Consider the following 23822-nt stretch of genomic DNA (forward strand, 5'->3'; position numbering starts at 1 on the left):
TGGCTCCCCTGTGGGGGAACACCCTTTGGTTTGCAGACTCTTAAGAGGTATTCGTCTCTCTTTACCGCCGGAGCCGCGGTATTCGGCTTTATGGGATGTTAATCAGGTCTTGAATCTTTTCCTTTCATGGCAACCTAATAGGTTTCTGTCCCGTAAGGAGTTGTCAGCTAAACTCGCAATGCTCCTGTGCCTGGTGTCTTGCCGGCGGGTCTCTGATGTGCGGGCACTAGATATCTCTGGTCGCATGTTCACTCCGGATGGGGTGACGTTTACCCTTTTACGCCTTACCAAGTGTCACACGAGAGTCATCTCTTATCCAGAATTTTCGGATTCTCCGAAGCTTTGCGTGGTTCGCTGTCTCAAGGCATATGAGGAAATGACAGACGAGTACCGTCCTCCGGGAGAACGTCAGCTTCTCATTGCGCTCCGGAAACCCTTTAGGGCGGTTTCCTCACCCACCATTGCCATATGGGTTCGTTGGGTGATGCAAGACACACTTTGGTGTGCATTCTGCAAGAGGAGCCATGGCATCTAAGGCGTTTGGTCTGGGTGTTCGCTTGGAGGATATCCTCAATGCGGCGGACTGGTCCTCAGATTCCACCTTCAAGCGTTTTTACTTCAAGCCAATTCTAAATATGGCTCATCTTGTTGTGGGCAAGCTTTAAACAAGCATAATCCTCACCTCCAGTCCTGACATAGAATGAAAAATTTCCTAGCTATCGTAACGGAAAGTTTCAATTCTATTAAGGACTCGGAGGCGAGGATTATCCCGTCCTTGGAAGAGATCCCTCCCCGTATGGAAGTAGGTATGTTTCTCTTCTCTTCATTCATATGTCGGAAGATGTTATGGTTTGATGTTCTCATGAACTGATGCAAATGATTGTCTATACTTGTATTCTTTCCTGAAATAATGACACCTAGGGTGGTAGTTTCCTCTGGTAATGCGTCCTTGTTTGTTGCAGGTTCGGATATCCACAAACAGGATTCCTGAAGACGATACTTTGGCTGTCTTCGCGCTCCGAAAGAGGAGGACAGGACACCAACAAAGGACTATATGGTTCCTGTGAGGCCCTGATTGGACGTTGTCTCTTTCTTGTGATTTGTTGTTAACACATTGTGAATGACTACCTTTTTTTCCCTATGGTTCATGGGAAACGTAGTCTTTGTTTGTTTCTTTCAACGCTGCTGTATGAATAAAGTGAAGAAAAAAGGCATAATCCTCGCCTCCGAGTCCTTAATAGAATTGAAACTTTCCGTTACGATAGCTAGGAAATTTTTCATTCTCTTCTGACTGGCCTTTCCAAATCTCACCTCTCCCCCCTCAAATCCGTCCCCCATTCAGCAGCTCGCTTTATTTCAGGGTCCAAACGTAGTGACCACATCACCCCTATCCTGTCTTCTCTTCGATGACTTCCCATCAAGGCAAGATCTATTTACAAAACTGCCTGCATCACCCACAAAGCCTTGCACACTTCCTCCCCTTGTTACCTGGCAAATAAACTGAATATGTCTGGAGGCTCGAGACCTTCTCAGAACGTGGAAAAGTTTCTGCTTGAGCCCCCCTCCTTCAAAAGGGAAAGATCAATGGCTCAATTGTTCTCAGGTAATGCGGTGAGAATCTGGAACTCGCTTCCTCCATTGCTCCGTGCCACCACCTCTATCCAGATCTTCAAAGCTGACCTCAAATCTCTTCTCTTCCAAAGACATTTTCAGAACTAATACCTTCATTCTCTGACCCTTCTAGAAAGTTGGATCATCATTGTAAATTTGCAATGTTTTCTTGTACATAGTGACCACACCGTCATCCGCTCCACTCAACACGCATGCACAGACGTCACCCATAGATTACACTGACACTTTCATTGTGGGTGAAGAACTGCTGCAGGTTTATTTCATACAACATAAGTATGACGATAAGTGGGTTATCTTATGGGCGATCCAGGGCAAGCAGCCCCTCGCTGCTCCGCCCGCCTGTCGAGCCAGCACGCACGGTGGGTCGCTGCCCTGCAGTGCGGCACATATTTTCAGATCATCCTTTGGATCACGTGATCTGTCGCATACTCCCGCCCCTTTTGACGGGGGCGGAGCGTGTTGTGGCACACCTCCGGTTGGTCAGGCCCCCCAACCGCCCGAAGGACTAACGGGGCGCCGTCGCGGTCTTCGCAGAACCTCCTTTGGCTCCCGGACCTTGGCTCGGGCACCCTTACTGTGCCGGACAGGGGCACCCTTACTGTACCGCCTGTCGCAGAGGTACCCTTACTGTACCCTTCTGCCTCCAGATCGCCCTGTAACTCCGCCTGCAACGCAAGAAAAAACATTAAAACATTCCAATAGCGCGCTACCTCCGCTGCGCAGGGTAAGCGGAAAGGGTGGGAATGCGCGTGGCCAGGAGGAGCGCGCCGGAAGCAGAGGAAGATCAGAGGGGGTGAGGCGCCTAAAAAGGGGGGGCTAGCCTCGCCCACCCTAGTGGCACGCCTCCCCCGGACAATTCCATTGGGGGCCTCCCCTCCCCGAGGTGCGGCCTCACGCAAGGCGGAGCAAGGGGGGAGGCTCCGACGGGCGGCCACTAGAAGGCTGCCCTGCTGATGTCCCCCTGCGCGGGACGCGGGCAGCGGCATAGTGACCACACCGTCATCCGCTCCACTCAACACGCATGCACAGACGTCACCCATAGATTACACTGACACTTTCATTGTGGGTGAAGAACTGCTACAGGTTTATTTCATACAACATAAGTATGACGATAAGTGGGTTATCTTACGGGCGATCCAGGGCAAGCAGCCCCTCGCTGCTCCGCCCGCCTGTCGAGCCAGCATGCACGGTGGGTCGCTGCCCTGCAGTGCGGCACATATTTTCAGATCATCCTTTGGATCACGTGATCTGTCGCATACTCCCGCCCCTTTTGACGGGGGCGGAGCGTGTTGTGGCACACCCCCGGTTGGTCAGGCCCCCCAACCGCCCGAAGGACTAACGGGGCGCCGTTGCGGTCTTCGCAGAACCTCCTTTGGCTCCCGGACCTTGGCTCGGGCACCCTTACTGTGCCGGACAGGGGCACCCTTACTGTACCGCCTGTCGCAGAGGTACCCTTACTGTACCCTTCTGCCTCCAGATCGCCCTGTAACTCCGCCACAGCTCTGGGGAGGCTTTCGTCGCTGCCAGAGCCCCCCTTCCTCCCTTCGCTGTTATAGGTGCCCTGCCCCTGCGAGCCAGCTTTTAGTGGGCTAAATTATTGGTCCTGTAAATGACGGCATTAATTTGCAACATTACTCAGAAGCCCAGGGCAGACTAACAAAGGATGTCTTTTGGCCCCACTGCCGTTCAGCTTAGACGTTACTGGTGTTCCTAACTTTCTTAGCGATGCCACTGCAGATCTTCCTAACGTAATTATGGGAAGATCTAGCACCTACATATGGAGCCAGAACTGAACCATAGCTGAATTCGTCAATCCATCGATTCCCTTCATATCCTTGCACGAAGAAGGTTTTAATTTCCACTTTGTCTACAAAGGTGATGTATAGATAGCGTCATGGTTCCTGAATTGCTGCTGCTGCTGCGAGGGGTGCATGATTTCTCAGCAGGACAAAACATTTTAACGTAACTGCTAAATGGACGGCTTTTATCATGACTCCGGATAGAGCCAATATGACTGACTGAGCTGCCGAAGAATACATCTCTCAGCTCGAGGACCAACTTTGTGAACGTTTCCCACCTCCCTGGCTCCAAGGAGAGGCTGAGCGAGAAGAGCAACACCTAAATCTGTTTCTCAGGCTGGAAAATATGGCATGGGTAACAAGGCATTGGTGAAATAGGCGCTTATGGACCTGCAATCCTATTAAGATTTTTCAATTGGCCAAATTAGGTGCCTTCCTGGCTTGGAATTGTGTTCCCAACAGCTACAGCACAATAAGCAGGGTGAAGGTAACATGTGGGTTAACCACTTTACCTACGTATATAAACACAAGCTGACATCACGGGTATCTCAATTTTCTTCCTTTCACATCGTATTATCCTATTGTTTACTACAAACTGCCCATATCTTAGCAACATCTCCTCGTTTTAGCCTTTCTACTTGCAAATTAAGTTACATTAAATTCGACGATAGAGTCTTATACTAGTCCCGCTGTTTATCCCAATCTTTCCTTACTCTCCACTGGGACAGCGTAACCAATTTCCTTGCTTTTTGAATAGAAGCTAGCTTTTGGACTTTATTGCTGCTGAAAGGAGTTAATAGGTTTGCCTACAGTCCTTGTTATCCCGGTGTTGCTGTGCTATAGGTAATTCGTTGCACCGACATCGTGGCTTGAAAATGAAACTTCTTATTTTATCAAATAATATGTTGTGAGCCCCAGTGATGATTTCGTTCATATCTTCATAGTTGGCAGTGTCTCTATCTTGCCAATACCTGGGTCACGTCCGCCTTAAATGACGACAATACATCTGGCTTTTCCTAGACCCTTGCCCATTAACCTGTCAAATGTCTGTGGAGAACAGCACATCTCTGGTCATGCTCATTTCAGAAGGAGTAAAGCCCTTTCCATTACTAGAAAGTTTAAGTGCAAAATTCAAGAGGTATGGTCGCTCTCTGCTCTCTCAATTATTACCATGTAGATGAGGGCATGGCATTAACTGGTGTCTGGTTGAAGTATGCACAGGTAATTGACACTCATTCTGGGGTGTCTGGTTGAAGTATGCACAGGTCATTGACACTCTCCCACGTGCAGTGCTGTGAACCGTTTGAAGTAGTTCATCAGATTCAGCCAGCCACCCCCTAGGTGGAGGCTTGCACTCCCAAACTTCTGCTAGTGTAAAACCCGGCCACACCTCCAGTTCAGTGAAATTTAGCAATTCACGACACTGACAACCCCAGGGGGCAAATACTGGGCTGTGTAAATGCGGCCCAATACCACCATGAACAATTAGCTTGGAGTGGATGGGTGTTAACCTAGGCTGGCTGAAGGCAAAACCTTTGACAATCACTCCTGGCAAGATGTGCCAACGCAGGTAGAATAAAGAGTAACCAGCCCGCCTTACTTCCTTTCCCAGTTCGACACAGGTCGAAGAAGAATGCCCCTTCCAGAAAGGTCATGGCCTTATCCCTGAAGCCTATCCATACAGCATTCTACCGGAAATCTACAGCATTGCTTTGTAAAGCTTTTTCTGGTTCCACAATTGTTTGTGGTCGATATGCTCTCCCTCAGTTTGAACAAAATCTTAGCTAATCGTACGCCTGCCTAATTCCCAGGGCGTCTGGCTTAATGCTTTACGCCCGGAATTGCCCCACCAAACGTAGCCTTGCACTGAAACTTAACTTGGTTGTCTCAACGTTCCTTTTAGAGCTAGGAACGCCCCCCGTGCTCCTTGTGCTTACTAAATGGACCCGCTCCTTAGTTTCCAGCACACAATGCACTTAAATGTCATCTGGCCCTGGTGCCTATCAAACAACAGTGACAGCCTCTGTCACCTTCATACAATGACCTCGCGCCCCACGTGATCGCCGCCTTTGGACCAACCCCAACGTCGCAGGAGCCCAAATAATTGCCCCCAAGACAGCGCCTCCGTGAGGTCCACCAATAATCCAGGCCCGAGACCCACCATCGAGCCTCCGCTCACACACAAACCGGGCGCGAACCATTAGCCCGAACCAACCTCCCCCCAACCGCGTCCCGCTCACAGCACGAAGCCGCTCGCAACGCACACCCCCCCCCCCCACGGCAACACAAACGGTCAATGTAGTACTGGAGGGGTAGGGGGGGGCGTTCCCACGCACGAGCCTGACGGCTCTCCTCGCCCCATCGCTGCGCTCGCTCCGAGGCGGGACTCCCAGTAAGTATGCCCTACTGTGCTCTCTCCAGGGGGGGAAACCACCCAGGGCTACAACTCTCACAGAAGGGTATTATCATGTCGACTATGGGCAGAGACTTGGGGCTTTGGACGGTCTGCGATGCTAGCACTCATAGTCCGTAACCCGAAGGCACCGGTGCCGGGGCTCAAACTCACTAAATCACACCGCAACGGCCCTCTGCTTGTAACGATTGTAACCGGAGGACATTCCTTAACTCATGGCTGGCAAGAGAGGGGCTACCAACATCGAAGATCATCACCATGCGCGCGATTCCTTGCAATTCAAACGATCGACTCCGTCAGAGCCCACGCGGCAGGCGCTGCCGGGCGATGACCCCATTACACCAACATCCCCCATTTCCGCCATATACGCACGGCTCTGCGTCCTACCAGCGCTGTAAATCGCGCCTTTCTTACAAACCTGCCCCGTTCTATCTTCCCGCGCAGGAGCCCACTTGCGCCCCCCCCACGGGGTGGGAGGGGTTGTGCAAGGCACAAAGCCCTTCTGGCGCCATCTCGGTAAACTCCCGGCTCACGCGGTTAATCATAGTCATGTTTGCGCATATACCGCCTCTGCTAGCAACGGCGTCAGGGCAGCGCGGTCGATAATTCAGGTAAGGGCTTAACAATTAATCATATAAGAAACTCTGGCACGACCTAAGGAACTTTCCGAATCGAGACACTAATACGATTCACAGGTCGTAGGCGGCGCATCGGCTGCTTGCTTAACATATGGTCAGGGTTCAGATGTGCCCTCGCAGACAAGGATCCCGCATGGGCAACCAGGGAAGCACTCACAGCCAAAACCCGACCCCTACTCCTCCTGGGGGGCTGGGGACAACTGCCACGGCGCCCGACTGTCCCCCGCACAGCCCTATACTGCCGGTGCAAGACTAAGTGGGAGGGGGGGTTAACAATCCCCTGCACTCACCGGAAAATGCTGACGCTAGGACCCGACAGCGGAAGAACCGACGCCAGACAATGGACCCATCAGACCACCAAGTAAACGGCGTCCAGGCAGAAGAACTGCGCGTGGCAGGAGGAGCGCGCCGGAAGCAGAGGAAGATCAGAGGGGGTGAGGCGCCTAAAAAGGGGGAGCTAGCCTCGCCCACCCTAGTGGCACGCCTCCCCCGGACAATCCCATTGGGGGCCTCCCCTCCCCGAGGTGCGGCCTCACGCAAGGGGGGAGGCTCCGACGGGCGGCCACTAGAAGGCTGCCCTGCTGATGTCCCCCTGCGCGGGACGCGGGCAGCGGCATTCCTTACCCTTGCTTGATGTGTTTGATATTGTGTTCTTGCCTTCTATGGTTTTATCCTACCTCTTCTAGTCCTGTTTATGTTTTGTAACGTTCTATTTTGTAACATTTCTGTCATGTAACGTAAGTGGCTCTGACACCTTCGGGTAAAGTCTGCGCTATATAAAAATGCATTACATAAATAAATAAATAAAATTGTCATGGCTCAGATCAAGGCAGACACTTGGTTCGGCTCTCCCTGTAAATGTGTTGGCTTACTACCCCTGGCAATCGATGCGCTGAACCTAATTTGAAAACGTATTGATCTTCGAAGAAATGTTTCTTCACATACAACGATGAGGAGAATCCCTTGGCCACTCGATTTTTTTCCCCATACCGTACAGTAATCGTTATAGTAACGAATCACTTCCTTATTTCATACTGACAGGAGGGGTGATCGCGGGGCAGCTGTATTACTTCAGAGCAGCTCGATTCTCAACTACTTCTGCCTTTTCATGCTGAGGGACTGCCGAGCCAAAGGCACTGCGAATGCGATCCGAGATTCAGCAGGGCTAAGAACTCTCTGTGAGGTGGGAGTACTGAAGGGCCATAGCCACTTTGGGCACTAAACAAGGAGACCGAAGAAGCAAGGCTCACACTTTATTCATTTGGGTTAGCAGGCATTATAAAACACTGGACGAATACACAGAGGAAAAGCAAGATGGCGGCGCCCTGGCGCGACTTCTTAGGATTTGCTCTATGACCCCGTACAATGGGTACCACAAGACGGGGGCTATGGCGAGTGCCGTGGGTTGCGACCGTGCTACCGTGCGCAACAGGAGGATGGTGGGAGGTTCTTCTTCGTGGCTTTATGTCCACGTCTGCGGGCTCTTCCCAGCACATTTGCGGACTAAGGAGGATCCTTCCTCGGCACATGAGTGGCATAGGAGCCCCGCGGCTGTGCCCTCCTTGGCGAGTGCTCTTCTTTGGTACTGACCTGTTCGCTATGGAGATTCTTAGAAGTCTACACGAGACCAGGTAACAGCAGGAAGAGGGGAGTGGGTTAATACCTGCTGTCTCACACTGCTTTGAGTCCTGCTATCAACTCTGGATCCGAGACGCGTTCTTTCCTGCTGTGGTCTAATCGGTGTAAATTTTGCTCCCGCTCCGCCTTATTAACAGTATAAGTATAGTTTGTTATTAGTCAATAAAAACCATAACACAATAAATGTGAGCATATATTAAAATACAAAATAAAACAGGCACAGAATACACATTAAAACGAATTGTAAGAAAAAAGAACAAATGCATTAATAAGGCTGTATTACTTCCCAATGGTAATTGTTATGTTTTAAGCCATTACCAGACTGGCTCATGTATTAATGTGAGTGGAGCCAGTGTTCTGTAAGGGAATGTGGAATATAGAACACTGGCGATTGTAATAGCTTTTGCTTCTTGCACATTATGTAAAATGGAACAACGCTATTCAGTGATCAAAAGAGAAGCATTAGCTGTATTTTGGGCAGCCAGACACTTTAGAACTTATTTATGGGGCATACCTTTTGTGATCAAATCGAACCATAAGCTGGTGATTAATGTTTTTTCAACAAAGCGGTCGGGCATATTGTCACCTAGAATTGCAAGATGATTGGCCAATCTGGAAGAATTACATTTTGTGATGCAATTTGTTCCGGGATCATAAAATGTTTAAGCTGATGCTATATCTAGGGAACAAAGTTGTGGTGGATGCACCCAATTTTTTTGGGGACGACTTTTAAGAATTTGGTTGGGTTGCAGATTTAGAATGTTTTAATGAAGAATTGATCACAATTGGTTGGTTGCGGTTAAGCAAGATGCAGAATTGGCAATGATGGCCACGTGTGTTAAGTAAGGCTGTTCTGATACAGACATGAAAGGGTATGCTCAAGTTAAAGATGAATTGAGTGGATGAATGGGGTGTCAGGAGAGGCGGCAAACTAATTCCTCCCATGGCATTGAGGAAAAGAGTTGTAAATGGTGGCCACCAGGGTCATCTGGGAAGGAACAAGACAAAGAGCAGGTTGAGAGAATTGTTCCGGTGGCCAAGGATAGAAAAGGATGTGGAGGAAGTAATTAAAGAATGTACTCTATGTGGAAAGAGTGACAGCATTGTGAAAACTAACACTCAACCGCTTCAACCTGATAGTTATCCTGCTGGTCCATGGTTGAAGGTTGCCTTAGATATAGTGGGTCCTTTTAACATTTTGGGACATCGCAACAGGTTTGTGGTAGTCATGGTAGAATATTATTCAAAGTGGTTTGAGATTCAATTCATAAGTGAAGCAACAAGTAAAAATGTAATACAATTAATGGAGACATTTTTCATTAGAGAAGGTTACTCGGAAAAAATGACATCAGACAATGATCCACAATTCTGTTCCCAGGATGTGGAAACTTATGTATGTGACAGGAACATTCGTCATTGCAAAATAGAAGTACACAATCCCAGGGCCAATGGCCTTGTTGAAAGGTTCAAAAGGATTGTGAAGGAAAGCATTTAATTGGCAGTGGCAAATCGGAGAAATGTTATCAATCATGTAAACAAAATGTTATGGGCATACAGAACTAGTATACACTGTACCACAGGTTTATCTCTGTTTGAACTACTGAGAAAAAGGAAAACAAAACTGCCTGTTGCTTTTGGTTACAAGGCAAGAAGTATTGAGGTTGATGTGAAGGCATTGCAGAAGAAGGTTAGTGAAAAGCAAATATTGTATAAAAAGTATTTTGATGAGAGGACCAGAGCTAAGGAGGTTGATGTGGTGTGTGGTCGAAAGGTCAGAATTAAATTGCCAGGATGCATAAGAAAAGGACGATCGGTATTTTCGGAACCCAAGGTGGTCAAGAGAGTAGAGAGGAGTTATGTGGAATTGCAGAATGGATCAAGATGGAATAAGAGCAGATTGGTAGAAGTAAGTGATATGTGTGAAGACAATGGTTGGGAAGGAAAGGATGCTGGAGTGATTGTGAGCAAAAATCTCGAGAGTGATATAAGAAAAAATGAAAGTTCGGCTGACATGGAGGAGCAAGATGGTGGCAGAAAGAAACGAAAAATTATATTTCCGAAGAAGTACAAAGAATTTGTGTGTTCAGGTTAAGCATCTGTATATTTTATCTTAATTTTGTAAGTATAATATTTTGTACAGTCGTTTTATAATTTCTATTTATGAGTTGGTAATATTTTCTCCTTTGAAAAAGTTATTATAACTGAGGACATATGTTATGTTTTTAAACCATTACAAGACTGGCTCTTGTAGTAATGTGAGTGGAGCCAGTGTTCTGTAAAGGAATGTGGAATGCAGAACACTGGCAATGTTATGTTTCGAGGGAGAAGTGGAGTTTCAGCTGAGCAGGGAGGTCAATCTAGTCAGGGGAGTCGTGGAATAAAGTTTACATTTTTTAACACACAAACCGGTTCCAATTTATGTGTGTACAAACTACAGTCTCGGGTGCATGCCAATCATAAAGTACCTGCTACCCTTTGTCTTATATATGCTCAAGTTCCCTACATTAAGGAGGTACCAACTGCTCCTATCTCTCCTCCTACCTCGCACCAGACTCTAACTCCAGAGAGAGCACAAAAGGTTGTTTTGTGGTTTAAGAGAGGGCAATGGAGGAAGGTGCGGTCATGCTTTGTGCAAATATCCCTGAGGCAAGATTTAACCCAACCTCTGACTTAAGAGAGCATAATCATTGTTGAGTAAAGTGATTAGTGCACGTAACCTAAAGTAGATCATATTCAAACATAACTGAACATCTCAAACTTTCAAGGTGCATTAGCAGGAATCTTTTTTGGATATATTTTGTGATAGGTGTGGCTTGGTTATGGGAGCTATTGAGGGAATGTTAACTCCGTGGGATAACGGAGAAGTTGGCCGTACTCCTCACACTCCGCTAGCAGTTAGTTATAATCACCAATGGCACTTGTTACATGTGTTACGATGCATGAGTGTGACATAGTGTGTTAGGCTCGTGTCTTTTTCATTTGATGCTGTCTCTTTAACGCTAGGTATGCGAGCGCAACGTGAGTATGTTGCACTTGTGTCTATTTTATTTAACACATTTTCTGCTGTTGTAACTGCTCTATTGCATGCTCGTGGGAATATTTTCGTTCAAAGTGGGGATGTGTCTGTGTGTGTGTGTGTGTGTGTATATGAATATATATATATATATATATATATATATATATATATATATATATATATATATATATATATATATATATATATTATTAATTGTTGTACCATCCTGTGAGCTTGTGCATTGATCAATTGGAAGCACAACAAGGCTCTGAGTTCAGCTATAGACTTTCAACACCTAACTAGGACACACGGTCTGGCTTGAGAAAAGCAGAACGCCGATGCTTCTAGGCAGGTGCAAATGCCTTGCGCTATAAAGGATTGGTTTAAGCAGTCTCTTCATGGATTGATCTAACTTGGGGCAGCAGCACAGGATGTGCAACCATGATCTGTGTTTGTAATCGCAGAGTATGCAGGCTTTGCCCCCACCCTGATGGGCCCAAGCTGGATTAAATTCTGTAACTGGTAGAAATAATAGTCTCATAAAGAATCGTTGTGCAGGCACTGTCATTTATCGTTTCCAGAAGATATGGTTGAGGTTTACCCTCCAAGTGGAACTTATTCAGTGGGAGAAGGATAGTAGAGTTCTTTATTGAAGTTAAATCCTGAACTCTTAATGTTGTTTTCACCTGCCTGTTTGTAGCCTTTTTTCAGGCTATGTAAGAAAGTTCCCCTTTCTTTAATGCCGATTGTTCTATTTGGAGGGACATAATGGCATTGTGCAGGTACTAGTGCCAGGGATTGCCCTGGGTCTCAAAGATGGGTTTCAGATGGGCTTTTAGTGAGTTCGCGGGTGCTCTTAACAGTAATAGCTTGAATTGTTAAAACATAATCACTCCTGTGAACTCCATGGTCATCTCCACATGCCTGTACTCCCCTATCCAGCCACTGAATAATATCGATTATTCTCCCCTGGCCATGCCCCATCATCACCTATTGAACTTCCTAATCACTATTGCCGCTCAGTACCATGCTTCTTGTTGTTCTCTGTACTCCCATTAACAACCTGTGTAGTGTGTCACCACTGTCTCTCATGAAATGTGCTTCCTCTTTCAACTGAACATCACTTCAACTATCACTCCTAAAACTGTGCTTTTACAGTTTGCCTTTCTGGATTGGCATGTCAGTCCACAAATTGAGACCCCAGGCATGCACTATCACCATTGTCCTTTGCACTGCAGAGCCAGTCACTATCCCACGACATAGCCCTTCTCACTACCCCATATTCACCGCCCGCTGACCTGTGCTCCACACCAGGCGCACTATGATGTGTGCAGATCACTATTCTTTCATAAACAGAAACACTGCTATCGCATTCACCCCTTCATTTAATCCCACACTGTTCCTGCTTGAAATGTCCTCAATACATCAGTGGAATTTAACCTCCACTTTAAAGCCACCAATGATGGCTTCCTCAGTGCGCCTCAAATCAGCTAGCTCAACATTGGTTTAGTCTAAAGCTCCTTGTAGTATGCACTACTACTCCCTGACTGCCTTCACACTCAGTTAACAACTCCATAGACTTAAACATGTGCCTCGTGTCTGTGCTTTGGTGAATGGAGGTGACTGGTTGACAGAATTAACTAACTTTCATACCCAGGTCATACTGGAGGCCTTTTATAACCCTATGTGTGTGTGGGGAGGCACGTGTCAATAGCTGTTTAGTCTCAAACTATTGGAGAGTTTACAAGACACCACTGTTAGTATTTGTTATTTTATTGTATATGATGTGATCATTCTAATTTCTGAACCTTTCTTCTTTGCCTTGTCTTTTAATAGAGGTGAGAATAAAGATCCGCTGATTGAAAAATTAGAAGTTGTTACGCTGCCGCCTCTGTTGCCAAGAGGGCTACCTGTAAAAAATTATGCAGTGAAATATTGCCTTCCATACTACGAATGGCCTGATGTAGGACCTTGTGATCAGTTTGATGTTGGCATAGTGACTTCATTTGGCCGCCTCCTGCCTGAGGATCTTATTCTAAAATTCCCATAGTAAGTCACTTCTGAAGTTGCTGCAACCTGATAATTCCTCGGTCAACAGTACAATCACATTATTCTGTTTTCTAGTGTTTTAAAGAATAATATAATACATGGAAGCCTGATGTCCCTGTACCATTACATGTCTCTAATTTTTTTATTACCTTCTAGTCATGAATTCTGGCCACTGTAATAACATCCACCATGAAAATCAAGTCATTAGGATCAATACCTAGAACAGGAATCTGCTATTGTAGCCACACATACTAAAACACAAAGCTTTAATACAGATTTACATTAAAATTAAGAGCATCTGAATGTTTACAAGAAATTACAAGCTGCTTGTTGAGCCACAGAATATCTTGTTTATTAGAAGTGGCAAGAACCAGGCTTTGATAGGAAGTTTTCGAGATGGATGATGGTGTTGGGGTAAGTCTCCTCAGAGTTCTGTTGCCTTATTAAGGAAATATGTCTTTAATTATGTTCCCCTATTTGGGCACATTGCTCCTTGGTAACTTGCAGTATTTTTTTATAATGGATGGTTGGGGGTACTTATCACATGCATTATGTTCCTTTTCTTGTGATTCAGAGAGCCCTGAGAAAATGGACTAGAAGGCAAGGCATGCTGCGGGCAATGTTGTGTCAATGTGTACTGGGAATATGAGGGTTTAAGTATTTGATTACACTATTTTGGACATTCTTATGAACATGAATGCACTTGGAAAAACATGATATGGTAGGCTACAAGGGTCAAAGATGTGCACTTCGATTGAGAGGTTATTTGTGTAGTACCACTGTGTTTTATAGAATGGAATAGGGAGCAGGTGCAAAATATGTGTTTTATTCAACTATGATTAGGGACCTTTAAACGAGCCATATATGTGTAACCTAGTTGTGGGCAGATGTTTGTGTCTTAAACAGATACAATTTTGTGCTTTGTTTCTATGACAGAGGGGGGTGTCTTTATTACTTTTACCAAAGCATCCTTAAGAAAAAAGTTCATTACCCATAGAGACTACACCGTTGTAGAAAAAGAACTGCCCGACCTTAGATCGGTGGTTCCGACCGCACTATTGCAAGCCTCCATTTGTCAATGGAAGCTTGTGCGGCAGGCAGAAAATGCCCGCAGCACAAGCTTCCATTGACAACAACCCCACCTCAGCAAGGACCAGACTACACGAAGGCATGAAGGAAGTAGCGAACTGGACGACAGACAGCCGGCTGAAACTGAACACAGATAAAACGGAGGTCCTCATCCTCTGCCCCACTCCCAATGCATGGGACGACTCCTGGTGGCCCCCCGCCCTAGGCAGCACTCCCCAACCCCCCGACCACGCATGCAACCACGGCTTCATCCTGGACTCATCCCTCTCCATGACCAGACAGGTTAACTCGGTGACCTCAGCATGCTTCAACACCCTCCGCAAGATCTTCCGCTGGATCCCCACCGACACCAGGAAGACCGTCACTCACGCCCTCGTCATCAGTCGCTTGGACTACGGGAACACCCTGTACGCTGGCATCACCACCAAGCTGCAGAGGAAACTGCAACGGATCCAGACCGCTGCCACACGACTCATCCTGGACATACCCCGCCACCACGACACCTGAGGAAACTTCATTGGCTCCCAGTCAACAAGAGGATCACCTTTAGACTCCTCACTCACGCACACAAAGCCCTGCACAACCTCGGACCTAAACTCATCAACAGCCGCGTCTCCTTCTACGCTCCTCCGCGCACTCTACGCTCAACCGGACAAGCCCTGGCAGCCGTACCCCGCATCCGCAGAGCCACCGCCGGAGGAAGATCCTTCTCTTTCCTGGCAGCGAAGACCTGGAACTCTCTACCCAGCCACCTTCGCAGCATACCCGATCACCTCTCCTTCAGAAGGCAGCTCAAGACCTGGCTCTTTGAGCTCTGCCCCCCCCCCCCCCCCCCCAGCACCTTGAGACCCTTTAAGGGTGAGTAGCGCGCTTTACAAATGCGAATGATTGATTGATTGATTGAATGAATGTTTTGAAACATCCTTGCACCGTGTGCCAGGCACCATGCGGTGCCTGCCACCCAGGCCCAAGAGCGGAGGCCGCGGAGGGATGGGGTCCCTGCTAGGGGCCCCAAAGACACTTTCCAATAGCAGTTCCATGTCGGAAAGGCCGACATGGAACTGCTGTTGGAAAGTGCCATCAGAATCCCGACTGTGGAGCTGAGGCTAGCTCTGAATCATTGTGGATTATGGATGGCTTCTGAGGCACAGGTGGGCTCCCTGAGCCAATCGGAAGCGACGAGGACGGTCCCTCCGCCTGTCGCATCATAATGCGGCAGGTGGACCGCTGTGTGAGATATCGGTGGGTCGGACCCACCAACATCATGATTAGGCCCAATATGTATTCATAGTTGTTACCATCACACGGGTGCAAGGCAAAAAGAAGTGCAGTGAACGTAAGTCAGAGGTCTCCTCAGGCCGCAATGCATCTCAATATTTGTCTGCTCTAGTCTAATGTGTTTGAGGTCTTTTATGATGTTATATGCTGCTTTAACTCTTAAAAAAAATAAACAAATTCTGGTGTGATCTGGATGTGACTGACACCCTTCTTAGTAGACCTCAGGGTTTGGATCATCAAGATAACGTTTCCCATATTTGCCCATTATTTACTTTATCTTACTATGCCTTTCCAGCGGAATCCTGAATGTGCACCCCAGCTGTCTTCCCCGCTGGCGAGGCTCTGCTCCCATTTATCATACAATACTGAATGGAGACACAGTCACAGGAGTTACCATCATGCAGATTAGACCAAAAAGGTATGCTTTTGCTTGGTTCCCTAATGTCATCATTGTGGTTGAGGGCAACCATGTTAGGATACTCAATAACTTTCAGGTTAATCTCATATGAAAACGGGCATGCCATTGTCTTCCATCGTGCCTTCTCTTCCCAGTATTCATTATCCATAGCAGAGTACAATAGCCAAGCTTATGGTTTTAAATGCTTGAGCTTGTTTTCTCGATCTTCTTTTTGTTTTTTTAAGATTTGATGTGGGTCCTATTCTTCTGCAAGAAAAGATTGTCATTCCACCACAGTCCACCGCAAAGGATTTGGAGATCTTGCTCTCGAAATTGGGCTCTGCAATGGTAAAGTAAACAGGAAATGTGCGCAATGACATTAGCTGCAAACTGTTAAATTTACCTACATCTTAATCGTTTCGCTGCATAATAAATGGATTGCAAAGAAACCCAGTGTTTAGAGAATTGATCATTTGAATGACTTGGGAAAGGGCATAAGTAAATTAGCATCGTAAAAACATAGTAACTCGGATATGATTTCATTTCTTTCAAACCCTTGCAGTTTAAAAAAAGAGTCGATTTCTGGATAGTCCTAGCCAATAAATGTGTGTTTCTTGTAGATTGGCTATGTTGATCAGATGAAGTTAAACATGCGGAGTCCTGTGATGGGGCGGAGCTCCACAGAACTTTAAGAATCGGGTGCTCAGGTTTTGAATGTTTTAATGATCGATCTTTGTTCTTTTCCTCTTGCAGCTGATCTCAGTGCTGAAGAGCCTACCTCAGACTTTAGAAAACAAACAAGAGCAGCCAAAGGAAGGAGCTACAGTTGGTAATTGCTTTACTTTTACGTTAAACAAGTTTTAATCAATGAAAAAAAGATTGTCCTCAGTTTTTTATTCCATAGCTCTAATTCTCGGTTTACCATGGGCTAAGAGCACTAAACTTGTTTTTTGTGGGAGAGGGGGTGGGGACTGAGAAGTCATGGTCGACAGCTGACCTGCAGTTCAGCTCCTGAACTTTGTACATCTTTGTTTTCCAGGGCCAGTGCTTGATGATCCAGACAAGACCAACTTAGCTGTGGGTCCTTCTGATGCTTTATTTGACCACCAAGGCTGTAATAATGTTTTGAACCTGCAAATGCAGTGCTAGAGTAACTAAGGGCATCATTTCCATTTTACTTCTTGCTTTTGGAACTGGCCTCATTTAAGGGTAGTTTGTTTGCAGTACAAGCCTTTTGGTTAAACGACTCCACTTAACCAAAAGTCAAGCTGGTTGATTGAAGGCTGTGTGCAATCAATATCAAAAGTTATATGTTTGTTTTCCTAATTGTGGGCTTTGGAAGAATGTTTCTGTTTCAGTACTACGGTTTGTGTCGCTCTATGGCATAAGTCTTCAAACTTTTTCTTTTAACCTCCCCAAAGCAAAATGTTTTGAAGGCTGGACTCTAATCCATAACATTTCTGACAGATTATTTTAAAGTTGAAAAAATAGTCCAATAGTTCCTGAATATTTTGTTCTTTTCACCACATGTTTGACCCTGCCACCCCACTCTTTGACCGTGCCCCAGGGAACTCAGGATTACAGCTCCCACAGTTCAACCCCTGCATGTAAATAAGAAAAGTCTGGAAACATGCTAAATACACAAGGTCGCGCTTCCAGGCCATCTTCATTTACATGTACCATGAAAGCCCTTTGTGTCCTCTGGGAATGCAGCCTCGGACCTTCGGGGGGTGCGCCTCACAGTTTGAAGACCTTTTTTCTACAGTCTCAATGTTTGAGATTGCCAATATTTTTTACTAAGCAAGATTAAAGGTCTTAAGTTGAATTCACGGGTCTGCGAAAAGGAGGCACACTCACAAAAATCAAAAGTAGAGAAATTGTTCGCATGATAGGAGTTTTTAATATTAACATTGATCAAATTAAGCTTTCTTTAGTGCATTAGTACTCAGACGGGTATGTTCGCTCTATGTTATTACAGACTTTAACCTCTGCCCTGCATGTTATGTTATGTTACTGGGCACTTGTAAAGCACACGGCTACTCCATGGAGTGTCCCGGTGCTGGGAAAGTGAACCAGTGACAGAGCAGTACATCCACGCACATGACAGCTGCTCTACTTTAAGAAGAGACAGGTTTTTAAATCTCGCCTAAAGCTGAGGAGATCCTGAGCCTGACGTAAGGATGGCGGCAGAATGTTCCATAGCTGAGAAGGTACCTCTTGAAAGGAACGACCACCCAGGCGGGAACGAGAGAACCTTGGGATAGTTGAAAGCTGCTGGGTGGAAGACCTCAAAGTTCTAGGTGGAGCATAGTGCTGGATTCTGTTCCTCAAGTATGTGGCCCCTATGTTGTGGAAGGCCTTATAAGCCAGTACCAGGGCTTTGAAATTTGTCCTCTTGTGCACCGGAAGCCAGTGCAAGGACTTCAAGTGAGGGTTCATATGTGTTCTGAGGCCTACCATGAGTATGGTTCTTGCCGCAGCGTTTTGTACCACCTGTAGTCAGCCAAGAAGATAGTCAGGGAGGCCTAAGTACAGAACATTAACATAATCGATCCAGGATATAATCAATGCTTGACCTACTGTTTTCCTTTGGGGGGCTGGGAGTAGTGGCAGGAAATTCCTCAATATTTTCAGTAGGCTAAAGCATGTGCCGGCCACTGCTTGGACCTGAGACTTCATGGGCATGTCCGCGCCCATTTTCACCCAGAGGTTTTCAATGGTGGTAGCTGAACTTGCAGGGGAAGACATATTCTGTGGCCACCATTTGCGCCATTCCTCACCAGGGTTGTGTCCAAAGAAAATAATTTCTGACTTTCAGAGGAGCACATCATTCTGTTTAAACCAGGCGAACACCTTTGACAGGCAGATATTTATCTCACTTCCATTCAGGGCCATGTCCTTTTCGCAGGTGAACAGTAACTGCGTGTCATCGGCGTAAGATATTACTTTAGCGCCGTATTGTTCTGTCAGGAGTGCCAGGGGGGCCATAAACACATTAAACAAAGTGGGGCTTAAGATAGATCCCTGCGGAACACCTATTTTCAACGGGGAGATAGGGGCCGAAAAAGAGGGAGACCAAACTGTTTGCTAGCGGCTTTCCAGATAGGAGGTAAACCACCGGAGGACCGTGCCACCAATGCCACAGCCCTGGAGTCTGTGCAAGAGAAGAGCGTGGGGCATGGTATCGAATGCTGCGGAGAGGTCCAGCAATATCAATACGGCCTTGCCTCCTCTGTCAAGTGTAGCTTTAATCGATTCCGAGACTTCCAGTAGGGCTGTTTCCGTACTGAAATAGGCTCTAAACCCTTACTGGCTAGGATGAAGTACGTGATTGGCCTCAACAAAATCAGAAATGACAGTGTTTACGTATTTCTCCAGAACCTTGGAGAAGAAAGGCAACAACGAAATTAGCCTGTAATTTCTGGCTACAGAAAGGTCTGCTGAAGATTTCTTTAAAAGCGGGAGGATTTTCCCGTGTTTCCAGCTGTCAGGCATTAAACCCTCCAACAGGGAGAGGTTAATGGACCCGGTTGACTGCTGGGTTGATCATCTCTGCAATAGATGCCAGTATTTTTGCGGGGCTGGGGTCTGAGGGGGAGCCTGATTTCAGCGCTTTAATTATCTTCAGGGAGTTGGCCAACGGGATGGAGAGGAATTGCAGGAGGGTCCCTCCGGCGTTGAATAAGACAGGGGGGGGACCAGCCTGTGTTGCCATCCATAGCAAGGGGGGATTCCCCAAGCGAAGCTTGAATGGTTGTAATTGTTTATAAAAATATTGTGCGATGAGATTCGCCCATTCATTTGTAGGGGTAAAAAGGCTATTAATGCCGCAGCGGGAGAAGAAATCTTTAACAATTTTGAACAGTTTCGTACTGCTATTCTCTGCTTGTCGATTTTCGAGGACAGGAAACTCTTTTTTTCCTAGCGAACTTTGGCGTTATGTGCTTTTAGTGCCAATTTATACGCCATTTTATCCGAGGGGTTGAAATTCTTCCTCCAAACTCTCTCAAGACGTTTGCAGGTACTTCTGCTTTTCCTGAGTGCCTCAGTAAACCATGGGGCCAAGGCTCTGCAGACGTTTGCCGCTCGGATCTCAGGGGGGGCGAGTTCAGTCGCACGTATCTGGAGCAAATTTTCTAGTGAGAGTACGTCGCTCTCTAAGTGACCACTAAAAGAGATAGGGTGTTTCTTGAGTGCTCAAGCTAAGGCCTCCGAAGTCAGCTGGTTGAAAGGCCTGAAACTCGTGGCACGCGGTTTACATTGGGATTGAGGGTGAACTGATTCTTTGCGTACTCTAAAAGTAGGTAGGAAGTGGTCTGACCAGATAATAGGGAAGGGTGGATCTATTTCAATCCTATCCGTCGAGAAAATCTGGCCTAGAATGTGGCCCCTTTCGTGTGTTGGGAATAGAACATAGGGGGTCAAATTGAGGATACTTAGGGATTCATACAATTTCAGGGGCTCTGGGTCAGTAGGTTGGTCCATGTGGATGTTAAAATCCCCAAGTACCAGGCATTGCTTGTATTTCGCAACAATAGGCAAAATTCTGGAGGGGGGGGGGGGCGTGATTGGCCGAAGTCTCCGACCCCACTACACATCCTACGTCCAGTCTTTGCATGTGAGGCAATTCATGTCAGCAGCAAGAGAGAAGTGGGAGCGGCAGCTCGCACGCTTACCTATTGCAATCAGACTTTCTCTGCTGTAACACAATCGATAATCCTTTGGGTACAGATTCCCTGATGTGGGAGCGGCAGCGTTTCCAACACCGGATGCCTCCAGGACGCTGACGGGCGCAGACAGGTTTGCCTTCGGCGCACCAACTGCGCACATCCGCTGGCGCTCGCGCAGCGTCCCTTTTTAAAGTCCCCAGGGTTAACAACTAGACAGTGCCGTCAAAGCAAAAGGGTACGGGTTCGCCAATTTCCGACCTGATTCCTCCCTCTCAAGGTTCGATTCCCTCCACACATCAAATGCAACAAATTTTAAAAATACAATTTTAAAAGCAAGGCAAAAGTTAAAATAATAGCAGCACATAAATTCTGTGCAAAATGAGCAAAAACAAATTGTCAGCAAGAGCAGCAGCGAAGAGGTGCAGCTGACTGCACTACGACTGGTTTGAGCGCGCTCGCGCAGTGTCCCGTTTTAAAGTCCCCAGGGTTAACCAGGTTATATGGCTTCCTGATATTTTGTGTCCAAGCACACACAACAGTTAGAGTACATAATTAGGTGTAGGCTTTTCATTATGGTTCTGAGACCCGGAGTCCAGCTGTGTGGTCTGGAGGGGCACACCAACCGCACCCTCTAGTCAACATGGAACTACTGTCCATTTTCTGGGTCACATTAAGTGGTGGAGGGAGGATACCATTTCTATTTGATAGTGCCGGGATAACTATGGTGCCTATAGGCCTCAAAGGTACAAAGATCCCCTTTAATGTTATGCCCAGACCGTTCACCAACACCCCTGTGTGTGATTCATGATTCTTTGGAGTACTCCTTATTGTTTGTGAATAGGTAGTTGCAGAGACCAGTTGTATCTGTTTTGGCTACCCCTAATAAAACATAGCGCAAAATTGAGATTGAGGTACAGTCTTCCCAGACAGTGGGAGTGTATTGCTTGCATTCCAGAGCTAGAGGATGTAGCCACAAACAATGAAGTATGAGAGAATGGAGCGAGGGCTTCCTTTGTTATTTAATTATGACATGTTAGCACGGGTCTGATGGGTATTAGTCCTGAACCCTGCCATGTGGGTTGAAACTGGGAAAGAGCAGGTGAATCAGTAGAGACTGGTGTTATGAAGAAGGAATCTTCCAGACAGGGCCAGCCCCCTTTATCTCTCCTCCGAGTGCTACTTCAGAAGGTTTAAAAAGCCAGACACAGGTTCTTCACATGTCAATATTTCTATGTTTTGGATGCTTCAGTTGGAGCTAGTCTCGTCACTTCCTTGACTTACTTACCTCTGAAAGCCATCGCAGTTGACAAAGAATGTGTCCGCTCTACAGAAGTAAAAATGAACTATGAAATGGAACAACTACAAACTGGTACCTGAGCAGTGACAGTGGGATTAACTTCCCCTGGAAAATGTGTATAAAAGTGGAAAAATGTGTATAAAAGTGAGACCAAAGAATCCCGCCTGGTTCCATTTCCATCTTCTTCACTGACCAAGGGAGAGAGTGTTCTACATAGTACTTGAAGGACCGCTCGGGTCCAAAGTTCCAAGAGGTGAGGGAACATCAGAAGTCTGCATATTCTGCTGGAGAGCTGTGGGTGTGCATGTGGCCTGGCTTGCTTAGAGAGGGAAAGGAGCACCAGAGACTGCTCCAGGGGAAGCCTAGCCGATATGCCCGGAGTGTGTTGAGCCCCAGGAGAAACAGACTGAACTGGAGACAGTAAACTGTTTCAAACCAGGTCTGAAGAGGGACCTTAAGTTTCCACAACAAGCTACGTGTGACAAATCATCCTATGTCCCATGAACCTGTCAACCATTGTAACTACAACATGCCTGTAATGTGCCAGAGACTGGAGAACTGGTGCAGACTATGAAATTGAGCCTTGCGCTAGAAGACCTGAGACTGCTTGGTGGGAGTATTTCAGTTGGCGAGGTACCTTGTTGTGTTTCCGGACCTGCACTGCTCCCACCTGGAGCCGCCATGCTCTTAACAGAAATGCCAAAAGTCAAAATGGGAGGGCCTCCAGCCCACACCAATGTGAGCTACGAACAGGACCACTTGCACCGCTTACCAGCTGGTGTGTGCTTGTTTGTTCCAGAAACCAATTCACTAGTTAACTTGTGACGTGTAAAATTGAACATTGACTGTCTCCCCAGCTGCTAAAACTCCAGCAGATTATTTTACCCAGTGGGACTGAATCGCCCTAAAGAACCCTAGTAATGAGACATATACGGAGTGGCCTAAAGGCCGCAGAACCAGGGCACCGCTTGCACCATAATACAGTGTGCCAGATTACACCTAAATATATCTTTGTGCTTAGAATCCAATAGAACCTGTCTACTTGCCCTCCCTACCCTGAAAATAAAGTACAGAAGGGTGCACTGGGTGCCCTTGTTTGCAGTGCCATTGTAGGCCTGGCGTGGGACATCAGTAGAAAAATGCCCAACTCCCCAGGGTTGTTGCCCAGCAGTCACTTCTTGCTCACTGGTCCCCGAATGGGTTCTGACATTTACTTTCACAAACCAGCTAACTCCATTTTAGCCCAGAATGTGCATTGGAATAAACGTTCTTGCTTTGAAGAAGCACATTTATAAAATAACAAGCATTGGTAAAGCCAATTGGCCTCGCCTATGTTTGAGCTACTGGCAAAGCGAGTGTCTTTTTGCCATGTTTTACATCCGCATGGCTGCTGTTCAGCATGGCTAAGAGTTAGTGGTGTTGCGTAGAGCAGAGTGGCTTTGAGGGGAGGGGAGTGGAGTGGCATAGGGTAAAATGCCGTAAGGTAGAGTGGAATACAGAAGAGTGACAGATTAGAGTAACATAGAGTGGGGTGGTGTAAAGTGGTGCAGAGCAACATAGAATAGAGTGGCATTGTGTGAAGTGGCATCTAGTGCCGTTGAGTGGCATAGAGTTGAGTGGCGTAGAGTGGATTATAGTAGAGTACTGTGGAGTAGTGTAGAGAAGTACATTTCTCAGTGTATGTAACTAAAGCGTCAATATAGATGGCAGATCAGATGAAAACAAAATAAATAAAAGCCATATGCCTGTGTTAAAAGTAGAAAAGTACATTGCACGTCCAGGAATAATACCAAAACGCTTATCAAATAAAAAAAAATATTGCGTCACAAAAGATCGAGGGAGAACAAAGATGAGGAAGCACACGTGCTTGGTCCGTGCTCAAGGGAGGAATTAACACAAGAAAGGA

The 23822-nt window shown here is 46.6% G+C and overlaps 1 protein-coding gene across 2 annotated transcripts in view; it reads left to right on the top strand.

The window, feature by feature from the left end:
* Window positions 1–7572: 7572 nt before the first annotated feature.
* The window catches only part of MTFMT (mitochondrial methionyl-tRNA formyltransferase), a 94657-nt gene continuing 78407 nt past the window's right edge, over window positions 7573–23822 (top strand). For both annotated transcript variants that reach the window (XM_085644577.1, XM_085644578.1), the window contains exons 1-5: window positions 7573–8113; window positions 12973–13185; window positions 15848–15970; window positions 16195–16297; window positions 16703–16778. In XM_085644577.1, coding sequence (XP_085500703.1) covers window positions 7848–8113; window positions 12973–13185; window positions 15848–15970; window positions 16195–16297; window positions 16703–16778 — 781 coding nt within the window. In that variant the 5' untranslated portion in view covers window positions 7573–7847. The remainder of the gene's footprint in view (window positions 8114–12972; window positions 13186–15847; window positions 15971–16194; window positions 16298–16702; window positions 16779–23822) is intronic.

The sequence above is a fragment of the Triturus cristatus genome, chromosome 3_1 (genome assembly GCF_964204655.1).
Source record: "Triturus cristatus chromosome 3_1, aTriCri1.1, whole genome shotgun sequence".
In the NCBI taxonomy this organism is placed as follows: domain Eukaryota; kingdom Metazoa; phylum Chordata; class Amphibia; order Caudata; family Salamandridae; genus Triturus; species Triturus cristatus.